Below are 16,859 nucleotides of genomic sequence, written 5' to 3' on the forward strand. Positions count from 1 at the left end.
CAGAAGAAGGGGTTTTAACCATTTTTATCATTAATATGCTATATTTATAAAATTTTAAGAACTTTTATTTGCTGTGTTCTCCATCATTTGTTTTCTGTCATTTATTTGCATTTAAAAAAAAATTGTGTTAATGTTTTGAATTTAGGATTTGGACTCTTTGATCTGTGAAACGTCTCATGTTTGTTTCAGGGATTTCATTGAAGACTCAAGAACTTTATGTTATAGTCTTTCTCACTCGATACCTGGACTTATTTACCAGAGTTTACTCTTTCTACAACACTATAATGAAACTAGTCTTTATTGGAACCTCACTCAGTATAGTTTGGTACATGAGGTTCCATAAAGTAGTCAAGCAAACATACAGCAAGGATCAAGATACTTTCCGACACTATTTTTTGATTGTACCATGTTTCCTATTGGCACTTTTGGTTAACCATGAATTCACTGTGATGGAGGTAAGTGCTGTTGATACCTTAGCTCAATACATCTTATATTATCTTATTCTTTTTCCTGTTGGGAAGGGTGTGTGACTTGTGAGGCTTGAATCCGGATCCAAGCTATTTTGGTATGATAATAGAGGCATGTGCTATTGATACCTCAGGTGCCCAATATATTTAATTTTATCTGCTACTTTTCCTTTTGGTAGGGGTGTGTGACTTGTGGGGCTTGAGTCTATGCTCCAAGCCATTTTGGGACAATGCTAGGGAACCTCATAGTCAGTAGGATGAAAATAAGATTACTGATGAGAGATTTGAAAAGAGACACTTGCTATTTATTCTACCAAGGTCTTCTGTGGAAAAGTAATAGTTTTTTATTTGCTAAGTGCTCTTGATCCTTTCTTCTTGGATTCAGGTCTTTATTCTTTAATATGTGTGGGATAGGAACAAGCAGTGGTTGGAGGGTTTAAGTGTCAGGAGGAAGCTTAGTTGTGTATATCCTGTTACCATTTGTGGGCAATCATTTGTGTCAGGAAAATCATTGATACATGTCCCATTATTACTCTGTAGTTTTCTATGGACACTGTCTGAAATCTGACTTCTTCTTTCAGTTACTTTGGACTTTCTCCCTGTATCTTGAAGCAATAGCAATTCTACCTCAGTTGATATTACTGCAACGATCGAAGAACATTGACAACTTGACTGGAAGATATATATTTCTTCTTGGGTATGCCATCATTCATACTATAGATTTGTTCCCCCACTCCCCACCCACAATTAGTAGACTGTTGTTTAAGATAAACATTATTGGGCACTACAGAATACAAACCTGATGACACTTATCTAAGCTTCACGTGTTCTCACTTCTTTAATCTTTAGCTTGGCCACTGATCATTCACATAGCTCACATAAAATCACATGTACTTTTACTAGGTTGACATATAGTAGTTCTATCTTTTGTTGTCTGTTCCTGTTAATTATGATTGAATGCTTGACAGTTTTTTGTTTTTTTTTTTTGGGGTCTCAGTTCTTACCGAGCTTTTTACATCATCAATTGGATCTATCGTTTCTTTTTGGAAAATCATCAATACCACTGGATCCGTGAGTCACATTCTCTTCTTTCCAACATTGTGTTTTTTTTTTTTTTTTTATAATTTATCTGCAGACTTTTTCCCTCAATTTGTCTTAACTTCATTGAATTTTTTTATTTTTTATTTTTTATTTTTGCCAAACATAGCTTGGATTTCTGGCGTTGTTCAGACTGCTCTTTATGCTGACTTCTTCTACTATTACATAAAGAGGTATGTTCTCCCTCGTCCCATTCCAGTTTCCACCCCCCTTTCTTCTTGGTTTTTTAAACACAAATTTAAAAAATCCCAAATAAAAGGTGGGGAAAAAGAAGTAAAGGGCCTTTGTTGGATAAGGCACTCTTTGTCTCTTTGCTTCTAGCCTTTTATGGAAGTGTGAACACTGGGCATGATGAGTTTGAGTTAGACCCTTGACCACTTAAATGCGGTATTCTACATTGATCTATACTAATGACTGGCCAATTTTCTGTACTAAAATGCATTATGGTTTCTACATTGATGTATACCAACAACTTGCCATTCTCTGTCTTCAGCTGGAAGAGCAATGAAAGCCTCAAGCTTCCTGGCTGACTTGTACATTTATCAGTTTGGGTTACGATGAAAGGGAAAGGCTGTTCTGCATAAGAGCGATAAAAATCTTGAAGTTTTTGTATCTTCATAGGCTAACTATCCACTCCTCACCCCCTATGCCTTCCCTTTATGGTATCAGCAAGCCACAACTTAGAATAATTGCTTTGTTCTATTTTTCAGTGACCAGTGTACTACAGTTCCACCATGTGTCTTGAATTAATTGAATCTAATCAAATCATGCCTGTCCACATATACTTGATGGTGACTAAGAACGGCCAAATCTTAGAATTGAAATATGTGAATTGCAGTTTACAACTTTACATCGGTAGTGCATAAAATACCAGCACTAGAAATAGATAATTGGCCTATTTGCTAAAATATTAGCCTATCAGCCAATTTTGGCTTATTTGACCACTATTAATTGTTTGATTTGGTTAAAAAATCAACTCCAAAATGCTAAAATTCAAAAAGCTGTTCAAAGCAACTTTTTCAATTAACTTTTTGAGAAAAGAAATTATACCAAACAGCTAACAACTAATTTACCAAACACCTCCTACAATCATCAGCTAACAACTAATTTACCAAACACCTCCTACAATCATCAACTAACAGCCATTTACCAAACAAGGCCAATGTGTTTTGTATCCCTTGCATTTTCCTGGGTTCCGTTTCCTGCTATCTGGACCCTATGTCTCCTGACTGCTTCAAGACATCTAAAGCTGTGCAAGGTTTAAGAACATTCATGTTGAAAATTTCAGACATAGATGGAGATGATCAAACTGCTTTTGCCTTGCCAGAAGAAGCTCCTGGATTATCCACTGCCCTCTCGGTATTTAACTTCTTTAGAAGCATAAGATGGTATTGCAGAATCTGTTATGCAATTCCAGGTTAATACCACTATCACAATTTGTACAGTTCTCCATAAAGTCTAAACAAAAAGGAGTCGACAATCACAATTCCAACATTTTAACACTAGATATCTAGAAATTGGCATACCTCAATATGTTGTTCAAAAAGTTGTTTGTGAGCATCGAGTTGGGAATCCCAATTATAGTTGTCGGAATTCTGTCCACGATGCAAGTTGGAACTGCGACGCTGGGAGGGAGCAAAAGCATAGCATGGAAATTGAGAGCCATTTGTAGCTCTAAACTGATTTAGTTGTGACTGGGGTTGGCCTGAGTTTACAGTACTAACAGAGCTGTCTAAAGGTTTGTGAATGGGAGCATGAGAGAATTAATCCAATCCTTGCACTTAGCTAGCTGAGTTCAGTTGATGAAAAAAAATGCATGTAATAGATAACTACCGCAATTGCATTGGTTCTGAAGGATAGACAAAAGATTTCTCGTATACTGAAGCAGCAGCTATGGCGACAGCTTGTATCCTAGCTTGATGCTGGTTAACACTGTCATTCCCGATGCAATCAGCTTGTGAACCCTGAGATGCGCTTTCAACATTTGTTCCTGTTTCCATCCAAGAAGTTAGGCAAATACTTCAAATAAAAGATAAAGAGGCATGCATCATGCAAAGTCACTTCCTGACAGCATTACACAGCTGTTGCCTAGTAAACAAAAGGTTTGTTAAATAGTGGTTAACATAAAATCATAAGTTCCTACAGCACATACACAGAGGCAACTACATCTAATTATCATTATACCATCCCTAAAGGACACAAGTAATAGTTTGTGTGTTCTAATCACCAATATATCAATAGATGGTGACTTGATCTGAAGTTGTATGTAGTATATTGTACAATTCAGCTAATTAGAAGAAAGCAATGGACTCAATACCCTATTCTGCCTTTCAAGCTGAGCAAGATTATATTTTAGAATAACTTTCCAGTGCATGCAGGTTGTAATTCAAGAAGCCTATAACGCACCTAGAATGGTAGAAAATTAACTAATTAAGAATAGCTCAAGATCATAATAGCAAAAATATAATGCTGCACCTTGTTGCACATTGATTCGTGATCCCACAGTTCTTGTCACATCTTCATGTGGTACAACAAGGGCTCTGCAAGTAGGGCACGTGTGCTGATGTTCTAACCATGAACGTGAAAAAGATGCCCACAGGCCACAGGTAAGTTTCTTAGCAGTAGTCATCTCCTAGCGGCAGATTATGCAAGTGGCATGCATCACTTCTGCAGAAGCATAAAATGCAATAAGAATAATTACGAATGATAATGGCTCCCTAGATAGGTTTGTTCAAGCAAGCAACTCACGCATTGAGCTCGTTAGATGTAGCATCTGGGAAACTATCATTCATATTTGAAGTGATCTTTCGATAGCGTATGTAATCAGCAACGCGAATCTTGAAGTTGCGAAATGTCTCATAAAGTTCGTGAATCAAGTGAAGTGGTATACCGTAGTTCCTATAAAATCAAGAAACAAAAAAGTGAATAAATATATGATGCCATAGCCTGAATAATGAAGTGCAATAATACTTCATAATCTCTTCTAACAGAATCATATAGGGAAAGGGCATTGGAATAGCTGGGGAAAATATCCAATCATGAGCAGATCAGAAAACAATTTCCTAAAGCAAAGAAAGCTACTTATCTTGAATAAACAGCACAGTAAAATGCGATACTCACATAAAAATCACGAGGAAGAAGCATAGATACATAGATAAGTGGAGCAAGTCTCAAATAAGTTCCAAGTAGAATGTGTACACAGCCTTTCTCTCCCATTGCCCTTCCATAAGCATATCACTTACATAAAACACATATTTCAAAAAAGTTGACAGGGCAGTTGTTGCAAGAATCATGTACCTGGGAGGAGCCACCAAAAGGGACCATTACGAAAAAGGGACAGCAATACAGAAAATTTGAAAGAATAGAAAAATATCAAAGAATAATATAAACACACTGATGAGACGATCTATGAGCATTTTCAATAAATATAGGACTGGGGCAACCCTAGCCAAATTGAACTAGCGATTCACTCAGTAACCACAAGGTTATAAGTTCAACTCCCGGCGTGAGCGACTGAGCAGCCTATTGGCCTTCTTGGTTGAGCCGGTCTACAATGGACAACCTAAGCTGATTTACTTCCTGGTCACATCTTCAAAGCAAGAAATTGAAACCCATGAAGCATATGGGAAACAAAATATCAAATAGGTCAGAGACATGAACTTACTCAAATGAAAAGAAGATAGAAACTGAAGCCTGCCTTGTCTTTACCAAATAGTCTACGCAGTTAAACAAGAAGAGACCATCTATAACCAGAAGAAACCCCATGAAGGGAGACTATGTGGACGTGGGACAACCTGGGGACTGTTGGGGTTGTTTCAATATACTCAACCCTCTTCTGAGCCAACCAGTGCAGAGCCTTAATAAGCAGCAGTGCAATGAGCATTGCCAGAAGTGAAACTGAAAAGTCTTGCCGGAAGACAGTAATTGCAAAAAGAATCTCCATCACTTCCCGCCATGACTGCTCGTTCATCAGCCTCTCAAGATGAACATAATCACCATCCCCATGTTGAACAGAAGCCCCAAACTGATCTTTGAGGTCGATAAATACACCATTGCCGGGTAAAACTGGCCTCTACTGATAAACGCATGACAAGCAACAGCCAATGTAGCTATCAGACTAATTCCAGCATACGCTTGTAACCTCATCATCTTCCTTTCCCTCAATCCCTCCATTTTATAAACTGCAAGTCCCGAATCAAAACAATAAACCGTAAGAACAACGAAAATTGCATGAAATCCTTGGAAATTAAAAGCCATATTAGCATCACAGCATACAAATCGGAGTCGGAGCCACAACACACAATGCAGAGCGCGGCAGCACTGAACCAAAATTGAATTTGGAAACATTCCGCAAATATCATAACAATTTGAAGGAAAGAATTGGAAGATATTGAATTTAAAAGCTTTGGTTCGGATAGAGGCGTGGCTTACGAAGGAGATATATGACAGAGACGAGTGGAGCTTGAGAGCTTCCTGTTTCTGGAGAGCGACGAGTCCGAATTTGATGATTACAGATATGATCTGCTATGTTTTATCCTAGTACACTGGAATAACACTGAATGAAAAGTGTACTCGGAGGAATAACTTTTTCTTTCACATGTTGAGAATGGAAAGTGTACTCGGAAGAAAAGGAATATGCCTCAAATTAGTCACTAATTACTACTTTGTGATTAAATCATCCAATTTAATTAAGGAAAAATTGTAAAAAATGTCCATCCTATAATATGTTAATTATCAATGTCACTCCTAAATTATAAGTGGTATAAATATTGTCCCTCAATTATTAAAATAGTGTTCATATAACTCCTCCCGTAACGAAAATGTGGTTACCTATTAGTGTATGACACTGTTAAGTCGGAATAAATATGTAATTTAGTTATTTTTTTCCTCCCTCGATTCTAAGTACCAGCGATGGACAGCGGTGGAGAACCACATGTCCGTTATGGGAGGGGCTATATGTGCACCATTTTGAGGGACAATATTTATACCACTCATAATTCAGAAATGACATTAATAATTGACATATTATAAATGAATATTTTTTACAATTTCTCATTTAATTAAATTCATGAACAAGCTAAATTCTTTTTTAAACAATTTTAGCTGATTGTAGAGAGATGCTTGATAGTTAAATGTATAAATTTGTCATGGTCTACAAAATAATAATTGTTTGACAAAGTGGGCCGTAAAGCCCAATAAAAGATGGATTTCATTCAGGCCCCCCAAGTTTAGCGGGGGAATCTCAGGCCCGGTTCAAATCAAGGGAGCTGAGCGTCTGGTTCTGGGATATTGACAGCCGATTTGTGTCGGGAGAGGAAGCAGAAGGAGAGAAATGGCTTCGGTGGTGAAGAATGTGTTTAAGTCAATCAGGCAAAATGGCATCGGAAGCTTTATCAGGGAGCTCAGAGAAGAAGGCTACACGTTAGTACTGCAATTATCATTTATCCTATTCTCTTCCCTTCATTGTTTTCTTATTCAAAAAGCTCGAAGGCTGAAACGTTGTCTAATTCGATCTCCCTTCGTATCTGAAATTTTTAAAAATTGTTATTTTTTCTTCAATGTTCTTGTCTATGCATGTTGAAAGTTGAAATTCCGTGTAAAGTGTTGCTAGGGCTCATGATCAGTTCACCTGATTCGTGAAATTGATGATTTGGGTGGGTTCTCATATTAAGCACAAAAAAGAAGAAAAAGAAGGGCTTTAGGAATCAAATTTCATGGAGATTGTGCCGACAGGATCTATGTCAAATATTGAGCACAGAGTTCGCCGCTCGGTTAAAGTCTTGTGATAAATAATTCAGATGTATAATTTACATCGCGGGAGAGAAAACTCATTGGTGTGTTTAATCTATTATATCTATTATATCTATTCCGGTATCTGTTTTTGCATAATCCTTGTATCTATTTATGGATGGTTCTGGCTGAAGCTTTATGTGGTGTATACTTGTATATTGGGATTAGCTTAGGTCTGTTTAGGACTGCTTTACTGATTATCAAGCCAAAACTTGCAGTTGAGCCAACACTAAGCATATCTGATTTATTTTGTTCTAAGATAGTTAGCTTTTATCCTCACTGAAGTGTAATGTTCTCTTAGATGCATGAAATTGCTTTGCTTGCCTGCTTGCCTCTTTTCTTATTTATTTATTTATTTATTTATTTATTTTTTTCTCTTGATTGCTCAATGAATAGGCTATTGATTACCTAAATCTCTCAGCTAATTGTATAGTCTTCGGTTGCATTTTGTTTTACAGGAAGTGCCTCTTGGATGGAAATCTTCTGTAAGTACAGTTTTTCTTTTCTGATTTAGCTACAGTAAGTAGCCAGACCCCTTGTTGCTCTAACCAGGGAAAGAAGAAGAGGTAGGGGAGGGGGAACTGGGGGAGGAGGGAGGGCTGTGACTTGTGAGCAAACCTCTATTTAATTCATTTATTTGGTATAATGTATACAGGAAGGGATCTGAACTCTGAAATAATTTCTGTTGAGATGTTAAATAAGCAAGGCTATTAGAATTGCATAATGCATGCATTTTTGCACTAGATGCATGTTTTATTCCACAATGTAGCACAGTAAGGACACATCCATAAGACCCACAACATTAATAAATAACAAAGAACAATGTATCTTCCACATTCCATGCTTAGCATCAATTCATTTCTATATCTCCACCCCTCTCCCCTAGAGGAGGAATTTTAGCTTTGTTGTTGATGTTTCATGAAATAGTTGTTTGTGTTCATATCTTTAGGCAAACCAAGATTCACAACATAGGGGCAACACTTGTTGGTGTCGATAAGTTTGGTAACAAATACTATCAGAAGCTTGGAGACACTCAATATGGTAAGGAGCTGGTACTTCTCTGCATTGCTTCCCTTAATGTTATCATTTGAACTCTCTCCCCTTTCACTTATCTTGTATCTCATTAAAAGCTATCTGAAAATGGTACTGTTGTTTAGCTTTCCCCCATAAAGTTTATGCATTGTACCAAATTGCCTAGTTTTGGCCAGTGAATGGGTGTGCAAATCACTAGCATATAGTTGCTCAAGCTGGAAGACTTTCAAGGTTATCTAGTGGTTGAATTGAATAAATGAATTAAGATTCTTTAGTGGACATGATTGTGTAGGAAGGCATAGGTGGGTGGAGTATGCACAAAAGGGTCGTTACAATGCTTCACAAGTTCCACCAGAATGGCATGGTTGGCTCCATTTCGTCACTGACCACACAGGAGATGAGGTAAGTCATTGCCCCTTATTTCTTCAGTGCCACCTGAAACATTTGGTTCATATTATGATTAAAATGTCTGCGGTGCAGCTACTATTGCTGAAACCAAAGAGATACGGGGTTGAACACAAAGAGAACTTTTCTGGAGAGGGCGAAGAGCTCATCTATCATTCCAAAGGGCACTCCCTTAATCCTGGGCAGAGAGACTGGACAAGGTACCAACCCTGGCAGCCAACTAAGCCCTAAGTTTCCTTTTCTTCACCTCAAGAGAAGCTGGAAAAGCATACAGAATGCCAGCTATGTTTCATTAATAAGCTTTTATTAACTGTTAAATTGGTTACTAGTATCATTTTGTTTTATCTGCTAGTCAAAATATTCTTGGACTTCGAATTGAATATGTTACACTTTTTAAGTGCTTGGATATGTTTTGATGCTAATAAATGAAAGGGAGCATGATCTCTAAGACTCTAAGTACTGAGAAAGAGTTTTCTCTTCTAACACTTGATGTGCCTTGTCTGTGGTTGTTTATTTCTTGGAAATGAACTGTCTCTCTCTCTTTTTTTTTTTTTTTTAAAAAAAAAAATAAATAAATAGTAAAGTATTAGATGGTGTAATGTCTCAAAAATCATCTGTACTATATATATCAAATAATTATTGTAGTACAGTTAGTTAGAGATGAAATTTGTGTAATTGTGTTGTAGATGTCAGAAGTTAATCTCAATAGCACTTTTGCCTTGATTTTCTTTCATGATCACCTCAGCATCTCTTGGTTATCTTTTTCTTGATCTAAGCCTTTGCTAAGGCATTCTGGTTGCTTGATGGGCTTGTTAACACACTAGGAATTATGGGCCATTTGGTCAATGTGGGATTACTCTAGAGCAACCCTAATGGGGCTAATGGTTGGAAGGAGGGAATTAGGACTCTTAAACATTTAAAAGTTACAATTAAACTCATAAACATGTTATTTTGAAGTATTGAAACTCAGAAACTGGTCGGTGACCTGTAATTATAGGTCACTAGTGTTTCCGGCGACAAAATACAAGTGACCGTCAATAGTCGCGTTTGGTATGCCTTCTCCAATGAAGGGGAAGGCGACGTCTTCTCTAGTTTTCCTGTCTTGATTGTGAAGAACTTTGACGCTTTTAATTAACTTTTAAATCAATTTCATCATATTGATAATTTCTTCTCCAATTGTCTCTTTCAAATTAACTTTTAAGTCAATTTCATCATATTGATAATTTCTTCTCCAATTGGCTCATCTTTACTGTTGTCGATGAGATCAAAATCATGAGGAAGTGATGCCACTTTGATTGTATGGAGGAAGTGATGCCACTTTGATTGTATGAAAATATATAGAAATTTAAGTAATAGTATTATTACTAAAATGTAAAATTGCAATTCGGTAGGGAATTATAATTTCTATTTATCTTGCAAGGGAAATATGATTAATTCCTCAACTCCTAAAAAATGATTAATAATGCGCCCTCTATAGTGCACCGAGCACGCACTATATATATATATATAAATAATTTTGAGCCCCAAAAAACTTCATCGGTAAATGAAAAAAAAAAACTTCTCTCTTCTCCATTCTCATTCCTCACCTCACATACTCTCTCTTCTAAATAAAAAAAAAAAAAAAAAAACTTGTAAAAAACTTTTGATGAGGTTGCTCTAAGAAACCTGTTGTAATTTCTATAGTCATTTAGCAATTCTTGCATTTCATGCAACTGATGCAAGGCTTGCATTCCAACAAGGCATTTTATAAAATAAGGTGGCATTTATCCATGTCCTATTTCCAAGTGTCTAATTGGAGGGATGAACAACGGGTCTAAGGAAGAATACTCAACTTCAATAACTCATCCTCTGGAATAACAAAATCATTTCCATATTGTGTCTTAAATTCAGCCAAAACTGGTATTGCAAATAAATAATGAACAAATTATAAATTCCTGTCCAAGATGTTACAAGAAGAGAGAATTTTGTCTACCCTTTCACCTCACATAAAGTTTGCAAAGCTCTGCATCAACCACGCTAAAAGTAATCAAGCAGGATGTAGGAAGCTGGTCTTGCTAATTAAATATGCAACCTACTACTCTGTATGGTTTTACAAGGAATTGAGGCGTACCCGCTTTGGTTTTCCACAGTGCTTGGCTCGTTGAGATGAAGGAAGACTGATCATGGGAATTGGAATGAGCCCCCGATTTCGTTTGCACCTTCTGGAGGATTGATTGCAACCCAAAGAAGGGATATAGTAATAGAAATAAGCCCTGACCACACAAAGACAATGGTTGGTGTCCTGCCTCGTCTGCCCATAAGCCCTTTTGCGAAAGGATAAAGATGTGCCAGGACCCAAAAGCTGAAGAAAACACCTCCTAGTAAGCGACTCCATTGTGGTATGACACTGTATATGGTCCGGCTGAATCCAACAGCTATTGCTATTAAGTTGACCATCATGATTGTGATGGGTGGAATCATGAGGGATGACCATTTAACAATGTAGAGGTCAGCAAAATCATCATCTTCATCATCACCAGCTGATTTTGATGTCAAAGTAAATGAAATCTCGATTCCAGCAATGACTTTCAGGAGCCCTTGAAGAACAGCAGCCAAGTGGGCACTTGTCCCTCCAATCAACCAAAACTGCTCATTTCTCCACCACTCCTCCAACTCAATACCCGCCCACTTGACCTCAAGCACCGCAAGCATACAGAGAGTAACAGTGATGATCAAGAGGTAGACCAGGAAAGTGACATTGAGGGTTTGGACAATGAATTGGCCGGAGAAAAGGGAAAGTGCAGGAAGAAAGCAATAGACAATTAGGAATATGGATGTAAATGGGTAGATTCCAACATTGAGGTAGGCAATTCTCTGTAGTAACTTCATTTTTGTGCTGGCTAGAAGGGCATTGTTCCTGGAGAAGAATATTTCAACAGAACCAGTAGCCCAGCGAAGAACCTGATGAAGCCTATCAGTGAGATTGATAGGCGCAGTCCCTCGGAAGGCATCACGTTTTGTAACACAATAAACTGACTTCCACCCCCTATTGTGCATCCTATATCCTGTCACAACATCTTCAGTAACTGAACCATAAATCCAACCAACACGCTGGCCCCATTCAGTCTTCTCCTCGTACCAGCAGGAGATTACACTGATTGCCTCTGCAACAGTAGATGCATCAAGAAGATCTCGTGGAATGGTCAAAGCACCGGGTGGTCTTCCATTCTTAACAGCTGGATGATCTGCTAAAGGACGACCTTGAAACTCTGCAACAGGAATTGAATCAATAAGAACAGCTGAGTTCCCGAAAGCTTTAGGAGCCAATGAGAGATTCATTTCTTCATCATCAGAATCACCACGTCGCAGGGCTCGGTGCTCTTCTGAGTTGGAAAGTGTGGCATTCTTTTTGCTGCGCCCAAAACAGCAACTACAGAAACCAGAGTGGTGCTCTTTGGACCTGGGAGGGTCAAAGCCATAAAGTGCAACTCGCCTGAAGAGGCATCCAGTACCCACGTAGACAGGGCCCTGCAGCCCATCAAGGGCACGCATGTTTCCATCAAAAAAGACTGTGTTCCTATTGGCATATCGATCTGATGGATCAATACCCTCAAACCTCTGAGGAAACTGAACATAGCAAAGGCGGTCACCACCTCTGTCCATCATGAAACACATTCCTTCCCTCATAGCCTGGGAGTTGTAAATGTAATGATCACAATCAAGGTTAAGAATGAAGGGTCCATTAGACATGATTGCAGAAGCTCGGACCAGGGCATTCATGGCTCCTGCTTTCTTATTGTGATCATAGCCAGGCCTCTTTTCACGAGAAACATAAACAAGCATGGGTAGACGGATATCGACATCTGTCAGGTCAATTGCTCCATCATCTGCAGTGCCATGCAATGGGTCCTCACTTGGAGGTTTCAACATCACCTGTGGACCATTTAGAAAGAAGGTTAAGATCAGCATGTTGTGCTTGGCTTCACAGTTTCAGACTTGAAGGTGATTTCTTCATCATTTAGAATAGGGTCAGACAGAAAACTACCTGTATTATTCCAGCATGATCACCTTTGGAGTGCTCAGGTGCAGAGTCCAGCCATGTTCCAGGCCAATGAGTTCCATCTGCCATCCATGTAGCTTTTGGGATCTTTATGTTCTCCATAGGTTCATCTTCTGCCTGCTGCCTATGTTGTTTCATCTCTCTAATCTCTTCCCTGGCATGATAAGCATCAGATCTACGTCTAATAGAGTCTGGCAAGCTATTGATGCGGACCTTAAACTCATCGTATTCACGCTTTACCCTTCTGCGGTCCTTCACAAAGTCCATTTTCACCTTGTTCTTGTATGGATCTCTTTTCAAATTGAAATAACTTTCTGGATTTCTTGGTTCAATGTTATGTTTACGGCAAAATGGCACCCATATATTAGCAAAACTTGCAGCTTCTGCCATGGCTTCGAAAGTTAAAAGTGCCCCTCCATCATCTGAAACATAGCAAGCAAGCTTTTCTACAGGAAAGTCAGCAGCCAAAATGGACAATATAGTGTTTGCAGTGACAAGAGGGGGTTCCTTCTCTGGATCTGCAGTAGAGACAAAAATATCTACACCAGGTAGATCAGATTTTCCAGTAGGATTGTTAGGTGTAGGTGTTTCAAACTTGTCTTTCAAGACATTAAGGTCAGTAGCACGATTAATAGGGCAAAGCTTGGGTAGTATATCAAGAATCCAAGAGAAAGCGAACCATATTTCACAGACCACAGACATTCCCCATAACCAAATTGCGTCATTGTTGGGATGACTGACTCTCCATGTCAAGAAAAACCCAAGAACAACCATCCGAACCAAAATTAAAAGCCTGATGAGACAAGCAAGAGAAAACAAAAAATTTCTTATCAGTTCAAGTATTTCAGATCAGATAGAGTTTGAAGTAAATATCTAGTAAGATAACACCACTCTGGTTTTATTTTAGGATTCTCAGGACATAAGGAATCTACCATAATCTGGCCAGATAAGTGGCAGCACTAATATTGGAAGAAGCACAGTTAGGAATTTCAGAACCTTTTTGGGAAATTTGCTAAAAAGCACAGAAAATCACTTGGCTATTGCATTTAGCTATACAAGTTTCAAATAAAACACCTAGGCAACAACAAATCCAGTGAACATACATATTGTAGTTAATCAGCATATGGCATTCAATCACAAAGGAGGGAAGTATCTCAAAATTTGGCCGAGGAGATGAGAAAATAAATTAGATGTGTTAATAAATTGATAATACCCTAGCAAGATCTTTGACATATAAACTCTTGTTATAAGAGATGAGATAGATCACAGTCCTGTTTCTATCACCATTCACCAAGCATTGTAATTGCATACCAAAAACTTTTACTAGTTGAGGAGCAAAAATAAGAAATACTAAATTTACCTATATGGACTGAGGATAGCAGCAGGAATCTTCAATTTGCGGGTGAGAGGCCTCCATGGTTTATTCATTAGCTCAGTAGGTTCTGCAATATCATCACTTTTCCCATTTACAAAACCCGATTCCTTTGGCCATATAGCATTGCCATAGCCGTATGTGCCTCTTGTTTCAAACAGCCATCGGTTGTGATCAAACTCTGCAGTCTGGCTCCTCATTAGCACTGACTTTGTTGATTTCATCAAGGACAATCTTCTCTCCATTCTTGACATCCCAGCAGGGGCAGGGAGTGGAAGTGGCCTTCTACTTTCTGCTATTTCTTCCAAGTCAGTAATCTTATATGACTCCTTACACCCAGGACATATTCCATCACCAGTTTTAACAGAATCTAGGTAACAGTCCCTACATATTTTGAAATCACATTCACAAGGGACGATATCATTTCCCCTTTCATCACTCATCACTTTAGAGTCACATCCAGGTATGGAACAAGAGGATCCTTTTGCACCAGCCATCTGGGGATGGTTTGCCTCTGATTCAATCACCTTATCCATGAGATGAGCTCGAGTAACACTGTTAAATCCTCCTGTAAAAAGTGAATTTGATACATACTGCTCCTCAACCTTCTGGGAAATGGAATCCATTGGCTGGTTGTCAGGGGTCAGCGGTATATGTACCGTATAGTTTGGAAATTCACCACTTCCAAGTTCACTATCAAGATCATCCCTAGAATAGTTTACATATCGCCCAGAGGAGGTCCTCCGATCATAGGTCACAGCTGTTGGAGGTAGTGGAGGCTTGCCATTTTGTGAATCTTGCACATCTGAGGATATTGAGAGTGACGATCTACTTTGGTTGAATGATTTTGATGCCATTTCTAAATACTCACAAACAAATAACCAGATCCTGGAAGCAAAATATACAAACCAATGTGATTAAAATCTGAGCTTTTTAGCAGATAATTATCCATCAGTATTTATCTTTTCAACAAAATATATATTCAAAATGAGTATTAGATCAAATCAAAACTATACCAGATGGGAAACAAGTTTTATTATGTGAATAAATGCAAACGCAAATTAAATACAAGTCTCATAAATGCTCAACAACTCCATAACAGGTGCAGAGCAAAAGCGTAAAAACAAGTTCAAATCAAGTCCGACACAAGTCAAAATCGAACTAAACGGTTTCAAAACAGACAGATCCAAGCAACGGTTTCAATATATCGAAATCCGGATCTCTGTACTCGCTCACCACACACACACACCAGCAAAACATTAGGGACCTGAGAACAAAGGAAAACAGGAAGATAAGGTATACATACCAGTCAATGCTTAGTAGAAGAAGCGCATAACCATGGCTTCAGATTCAATGCATGGATCTCCGTACGATGCTCAATCTGAAAAATTAACAGTTGCAAATCGAAAGCATTTATCGAACAATTTTCAGCACAACAATGCAATAAATAAATAAAATAAAAATTCAGAAAGTAGTTTAACGACTAGAAGTAGTAAAATCATGAAATGGCAGCAGGTGATAGGAGGTACGGAGAACAAGAGTGCACGAAACTTAGCACAAGCAATGAAAGATACCGTTTCTATGCAGTGAATTAAATGCCTCTCTGAGTTGAAACGAACAAAAAAGTATAATGCTCCACCACTTCTGCAACTCCGATCATCAACTGGCGGCGGAATTGGCCGGACCGCCGTCAACAGCCAGCACTCAACTCAAGGCAACCTACGCTAGCTTCTTTTTCGGGTTGCGATCTCTTTTATACTGAGGCATTGGCAAGGGAATTCATATGCGCGTCCCAAAAGCTAAAATTATAATTTTATTTTTTTATTTCCAATTTTAAAATAATTTTATCGGGAAGGTTGGCAGCAACTCCAGTATGCGTGCGTGAATGATGGATGGGTGCTGTGTTCGGACAATATTTCTATTTTCTATATTTGCACTCATGAGTGGCAAACACGATAATTGCAAGAAATTGAAGGGTAGTGTTGGTATTTGACCTGATAACTGATTAAAAGTGTGAAAATGTCAAATGGTATGAATCTGATTTCCCCCCCTTTTTCTTTTGTTTTTTCTTTGCCATGCTTTTTTTGCTCTCCCCTTTAAAAGCCAAGAAAAAGTGTTTATAATACAATTGATTGATAATTCTTTATTATAAAGATTTGTTACCTTTGACTTAATTATTCTATAGTAGTACAAAATTAACTTTTATGCAAGCAAGCACAATTTATAAACAAAACATTAAAAAAAAATTGTTATCTTTAAACATAATTAGAGTGCACCTAAAAGTCAATAGTTATACCATGAAGTAAGGTGGACTCAGGTCCAAAATACACATTTTACATACTAAATGTTCACAATTTGGATTGTGAACATTTAGTATATAAAATTGTGAATATTAGGTATGCAAATTGTGAACATTCAGTAGGTAAATTATTTATTTTTAGACCTGTGTCCACTGTGCAATGTTGACCCAGATCCACATAATAATTTTCTCCAAAAAAGTAGTATAGACTCTAGTGGTAAGGGATAATGATAGTAAAAGAAATTACATTGCCATGTTATTAAATGATAGTCAAGCTTATTCAAAAAAAAAAAAAAAATGATAGTGAAGCTATATATAAGATAATGCTATATTGTTATTTTGCTACTTGCACTTAAT

General features: G+C 37.9%; 3 protein-coding genes and 1 pseudogene across 3 annotated transcripts in view; 2 read left to right on the forward strand and 2 right to left on the reverse strand.

The window, feature by feature from the left end:
• The window catches only part of LOC109188766 (ER lumen protein-retaining receptor-like), a 3,216-nt gene extending 827 nt beyond the window's left edge, over positions 1-2,389 (forward strand). The window contains exons 2-6 of the mRNA XM_019339375.1: positions 190-455; positions 1,049-1,164; positions 1,465-1,538; positions 1,675-1,738; positions 2,059-2,389. Of these exons, the coding sequence (XP_019194920.1) occupies positions 190-455; positions 1,049-1,164; positions 1,465-1,538; positions 1,675-1,738; positions 2,059-2,095 (557 nt within the window). The 3' untranslated portion in view covers positions 2,096-2,389. The remainder of the gene's footprint in view (positions 1-189; positions 456-1,048; positions 1,165-1,464; positions 1,539-1,674; positions 1,739-2,058) is intronic.
• Positions 2,390-2,651: 262 nt separating this feature from the next.
• On the reverse strand, positions 2,652-6,096 carry LOC109188767 (annotated as a pseudogene).
• Positions 6,097-6,822: 726 nt separating this feature from the next.
• LOC109188761 (probable NADH dehydrogenase [ubiquinone] 1 alpha subcomplex subunit 12) lies at positions 6,823-9,277 on the forward strand. Its single transcript, XM_019339369.1, has 5 exons — positions 6,823-6,986; positions 7,814-7,840; positions 8,305-8,396; positions 8,680-8,789; positions 8,868-9,277. Exons 1-5 carry the CDS (start codon positions 6,898-6,900, stop codon positions 9,021-9,023), a joined length of 474 nt encoding a protein of 157 aa, XP_019194914.1. The 5' UTR covers positions 6,823-6,897; the 3' UTR covers positions 9,024-9,277.
• A 1,329-nt stretch (positions 9,278-10,606) lies between these two features.
• Positions 10,607-16,048, reverse strand: LOC109189136 (cellulose synthase-like protein D3). The gene is made up of 5 exons (XM_019339893.1): positions 15,778-16,048; positions 15,510-15,584; positions 14,192-15,091; positions 12,817-13,624; positions 10,607-12,704 (listed from the first exon to the last, which is right to left on the reverse strand). Exons 3-5 carry the CDS (start codon positions 15,058-15,060, stop codon positions 10,953-10,955), a joined length of 3,429 nt encoding a protein of 1,142 aa, XP_019195438.1. The 5' UTR covers positions 15,061-15,091; positions 15,510-15,584; positions 15,778-16,048; the 3' UTR covers positions 10,607-10,952.
• Between the last annotated feature and the right edge of the window lie 811 nt (positions 16,049-16,859).

Source organism: Ipomoea nil, unplaced genomic scaffold, assembly GCF_001879475.1.
Source record: "Ipomoea nil cultivar Tokyo-kokei standard unplaced genomic scaffold, Asagao_1.1 scaffold1509, whole genome shotgun sequence".
Lineage (NCBI taxonomy): Eukaryota > Viridiplantae > Streptophyta > Magnoliopsida > Solanales > Convolvulaceae > Ipomoea > Ipomoea nil.